The sequence below is a fragment of the Nanorana parkeri genome, unplaced genomic scaffold (genome assembly GCF_000935625.1).
Source record: "Nanorana parkeri isolate BGI_ZX_2015 unplaced genomic scaffold, ASM93562v1 scaffold464, whole genome shotgun sequence".
Taxonomy (NCBI): Eukaryota; Metazoa; Chordata; class Amphibia; order Anura; family Dicroglossidae; genus Nanorana; species Nanorana parkeri.
Window position 1 is genome coordinate 473,661 of NW_017306732.1, and position 4,504 is coordinate 478,164.

At 37.5% G+C, this 4,504-nt stretch overlaps 1 protein-coding gene across 2 annotated transcripts in view; it reads left to right on the plus strand.

The window, feature by feature from the left end:
• DST (dystonin) overlaps positions 1-4,504 on the plus strand; it is a 404,726-nt gene that overhangs the window by 390,696 nt on the left and 9,526 nt on the right. For both annotated transcript variants that reach the window (XM_018560544.1, XM_018560545.1), the window contains 2 exons: positions 690-707; positions 3,216-3,333. In XM_018560544.1, coding sequence (XP_018416046.1) covers positions 690-707; positions 3,216-3,333 — 136 coding nt within the window. The remainder of the gene's footprint in view (positions 1-689; positions 708-3,215; positions 3,334-4,504) is intronic.

Consider the following 4,504-nt stretch of genomic DNA (forward strand, 5'->3'; position numbering starts at 1 on the left):
CCCATTTTAATTTTGCTCAACTGCGTGTGGTTCTGCCTGCACAGCTTTGTCATCTATTCACAAATCCATTTAAAGGGATTTGTGAATGGAAAGACTGCAAGTCCCATCTCCTACTTTGGCAGAGGGACTTGTAGATCCCAATATAGCACAAGTCCAGTGACCTCACCATATTTGAGGACCTGTGTTTACTTCCACCAGCCCCACAACAGAAGGTCTGTACCTCAGTACAGACCTAGGGCTGAGAAAAGAGTCTGCAGGAGCCTATACATTGCACCCATAATGCAGTGCTCTGCAGGCTCCAATGCAAGAATGTAACAAATGCTAATTTTTTATTTTATTAAGTTGAGCGCATTTTTTTTCAGTTTTTCCAAAGGCAGATCTTGGCTTGGAATGTTCCCAGTTGTGCTAAAGTTGTACCTTTTTGTGAATTAGGATAATCAATGTTAAGATTTACTCCAGATATCAAATAAGTAAGGATTTTTTGCATAGTTGATAAGACCTTATAATAATTTTAGAGATTTACATAGTAGATGCAAGAACTGTATATATATAAACCATAAGAAAATTCAGTACACTACACAGTTAAACATATCCTGTACTGTGGTAGTTGTTATATATTTAATTTTTCATATTTAAATAATACGCATAGACTAATTGTATTTTCTTTCCATTTTTCCTGTTGCTATCAGTTTTTCCTGGGAAATCAGGTATAAAGCAGTAAAACATAAAGTTCTTCTGTGTGTTACTGATCATTAAAGCTTGCAATATATGATCACTGTCACCTTACCGTAACCTTCACATCCATCTTATAATACTTTTTTAAAATCTATTCCTGTGCGGGTGAAGGGGCTTAGTTACCATCTGTTATAAATAATTTTTCATATATCTCCAGTCCAATGTTGCTATGGCTGATTTATTTCTTTGTATCATTTGGAAAGAATGTAGCCATAGCATTATCTGCAACCTTCAGTAATTACGTGGAATCACATTGTGTTAAAATTGTTATAATTTTAAGTTAATCAAGTTAATTAATTATGTGGAATTGTGTGTGAGCTAAAGCTTTACAAATCACTAATACATTTTTACCCGATAAGTCTAATTTTGAGAATGAAAGCGTGCCTCGTTGGCCTCAATGGGCCTTGAGCATGTATCTAAATTACCTATTAATAATCTACAAATTATGACATTTTAATTGTTGCATACTTTTGGAATATGACTTAAGCAAATATTGATAGTTTTGATTGCAAAACTCATTTAAAAGGTTGAATGAATGTTGGGCAACAAAAGTAGAGAATGATGGCCAGCCTCTTCTTACTTGTACTCAGCTTGGAGGGAGGACGCAGCACTAATGTAAGCATCATTGGTACTGGAGGCTGTAAAAACAATTCAGACTATGCAGTGTAGTGGAGGCTTTGTAATAGTTGTAGGTGTTTCAGAAAGCAGCTCTCATCATGATGCTAACTTTGTTTATTTGTTGTACAGTATACACTGACCTTTGTTTGCCATGCATGCAAATGCCATTAAACCCCACCAATAATGTGACTGTAACATACTGTAGGTTGACATTCACAATAAGTATTACATTGAAGGAGGTGGGACATGTTATACTGCCATTGATTACTGTGAAGGATTTGAATACCAGCAGCACATCAGTTTGTTGAAAATCTATACAAAATGCAAGTTAAAACTTGCACGTTGCTATAGAAAGAGCACTGGTGTGGACAAATAAAGGGAAATAGTAAGGCAGAAAAACCTTAGGGGACATTAATGAAGCAAATTAGGGACACAATTAGTCACCAACCAGGCCTCTTCTCCTTCAGCAAAGTCTCTGCTGTGTGTTCCTGGGCAGCCAAGTGCGGCAGTTTTAAAAGTTTTGAGACAGATTTATTGCTGAATATGCAACAGATTTTCACTCAGGTCACATAATTAAGAAGCAATCAGTGTCACCTTCTCCTCTAGCAGTGCTACTTTAGAGGAGAGAATTTATGACTCAAGATGTAACCTTGTAGTAAATCTGTCACACAGTTTCACTACTTCTGTCTAGCATTGACTTGCTTGGTGACAGAACCAAGGCCTTCAAATATAAAATATACAAAAAGACCTTACCCTTAATTTACAAAAAAACGTGCTGTCCAGCAGCTATGCCCACATATTTATGGATCCTTGTGCCAGTTCCTGCCTTCTGTCTTAGTCCATACAAACCAATATTTTGTATTTGGTTTGGGTCAAATCATGTCCTCTTTCCTGACATTCAGCCTGTTTTTTTTTACATTTTCCTTGTATGTTATTGGGTATTGTTTGCAATGTGAATTTTCAACACATTCACTAACCCAAGGGAAAATTCCTTGCAAAGTGAATAGCCTATTTGCTTTTTGTAAATTAACCCCCTAGAGTTAAGCAGATCATGACACGGTCCATATTGTTCAAGTTGCCAATAAAGAGGGCACTAATCACATCAATAGTCTCTCCTGTCAATGGTTTGTGTAAGGAGAGGGGTTGCATGTGACTGGGGCACTATATGAGCTTAAGACAAATTGAGGCAAAATGGCTGTCAAAATGGCTGTCAATCAATGTAAATTATAATCATTTCTAATCTGAATGGGCTGTCATGGTTTTTTTTAAGGTCACTTAGAAACCTGCAGAAAATGAGACATGCAACATATGTAATTTTCCTTTCTGAGATGTCAATTCTAAAACCATTTTTCATCGTTGTACTCAGATCCAAAATTAATATTAGCCACTATTTTGAGATCATGGTATAAGCTTGCTGCTAAACCAAATACAATCACAAATTGTTAACAGGAAAATGTTCTGCCAAGTGTACACTCTTCAAAAATAATATCTAGAGTGTGTACACCTGCATAGGTAGGTTACAGGCACATTAAACAAAGTATTACATGTTGTGTGTCTGCAATTCTTTGCCGTGTATAACTGGCCATAATCCGTTATTTGAAACAGATGCATTGTGGGTTGTATAACATTGCTTATTTCCCTTTCTTTTCATGCCATAACTGCCCATTGCTTTAATCACTATGCTTCAGTTGGTGCTGCATGGGTGTTTCAGATTTGTATGCACAGATTCACTTAAATTTGTTAACTAATATTACTGAAGATCTCACTTCCACTGCATATTTTCACATGTCAATCACATAGGCATGTTCCAGTATTCCCCTCTCTACTTCAGATATTTACTTTTTAAATTTGTTTCTTCCAAGTTTGGTGACTCCCAGCAATTACGTCTCGTCCGTATTTTGCGGAGCACGGTGATGGTTCGGGTTGGTGGCGGTTGGATGGCACTGGACGAATTTCTGGTGAAAAATGATCCATGCAGAGGTAAGCTCAGTGTCGTCTGGGAAAAGTGACATATTGTTTCACAATTACAAAACCACTGTAATCAATTGATATCTGGTTTTCTCCGTGTAATTTGCTGCTATTAATTTTTTTAAACCACAGATTTATTTAACTTCAAAAAAGCAAACAATCTTTTCATCTCAAATAAGCCATTTTAATAAAGTCTGTTTTGTTGCTCCATGAGCAGGGGGTAAACTTATTTTCTGCTTCTTTCTAAGTGCTACTATGGAGCAGGACAATAACAGCTTGTCTCTAGAGATTTTCAGTAGAGCTTTTGGTCTGGCATAAAATGCTTAATGAATTACCACACCCTGTTTGTGGAGTGAATTGTCTGCACAATAACACAAAGTGAATGGGACAATTAAAGGAGGACGCCAGTATAGAAACATCTTTGGATTGGGTTGAAGTGTATGTTGTGATGATCTTAAGCCTCACAGTTTGGGTCTGCAAATGCATCCACTTGTTTTCAGTTGGCCATTTGTGAGAGCAAAAATAAATATCATCTGCCGTGCTGGGACCTGAACTTTGCAACTCAAAGTGAACCTTTCTTTGCCCATGCAGGACAAATTAAGGGGTTCAGTATGATCCCTCCCAAGCAGCATATACTCACCTTTCCTTCTCTCCCTTGGTGCTCTGTACAGCTGTTGGGGGGCATTTCCAGGTATGGGTGAGCATAAGACTAATTTCCTTTCTCCCATGTGACAGTATTAGGTGCCTCTTGCTTGGCCCAGCGCTGTCTTGTGGGGCTAAGAAAGTAGTCCAGAGTCCTATGTGAGCTTCTGTAAGTTGGATTGAAACTTACAAGGGGTTTCTTTCCCCGATCTTTACAACCACAGAGATTGGTATTGCAGTGAGGAAATATTAGTACATGCTGCTGGGGAGGGGTGAAGCTAAGTGAACCCTTTACTTTGCCCTTCATGAAAACTAAGTGTGAAGTACAATTGCACACACCTCATCCCTAGGTAAGATCAGATATCTAGTCATCCCAAAATGTATCCTTACATGTATATACTACTTTGGTAAATATAGCAGCTATTGTAAAATCAAATTAAAAATCTTATGACTCTTTTCTATTTAAAAATTATGGCCTACACCTGAAAGTATGCTTTGCACACTCTTAGACAGTCATGGTAGTGTGTTCTGGCATTACAAT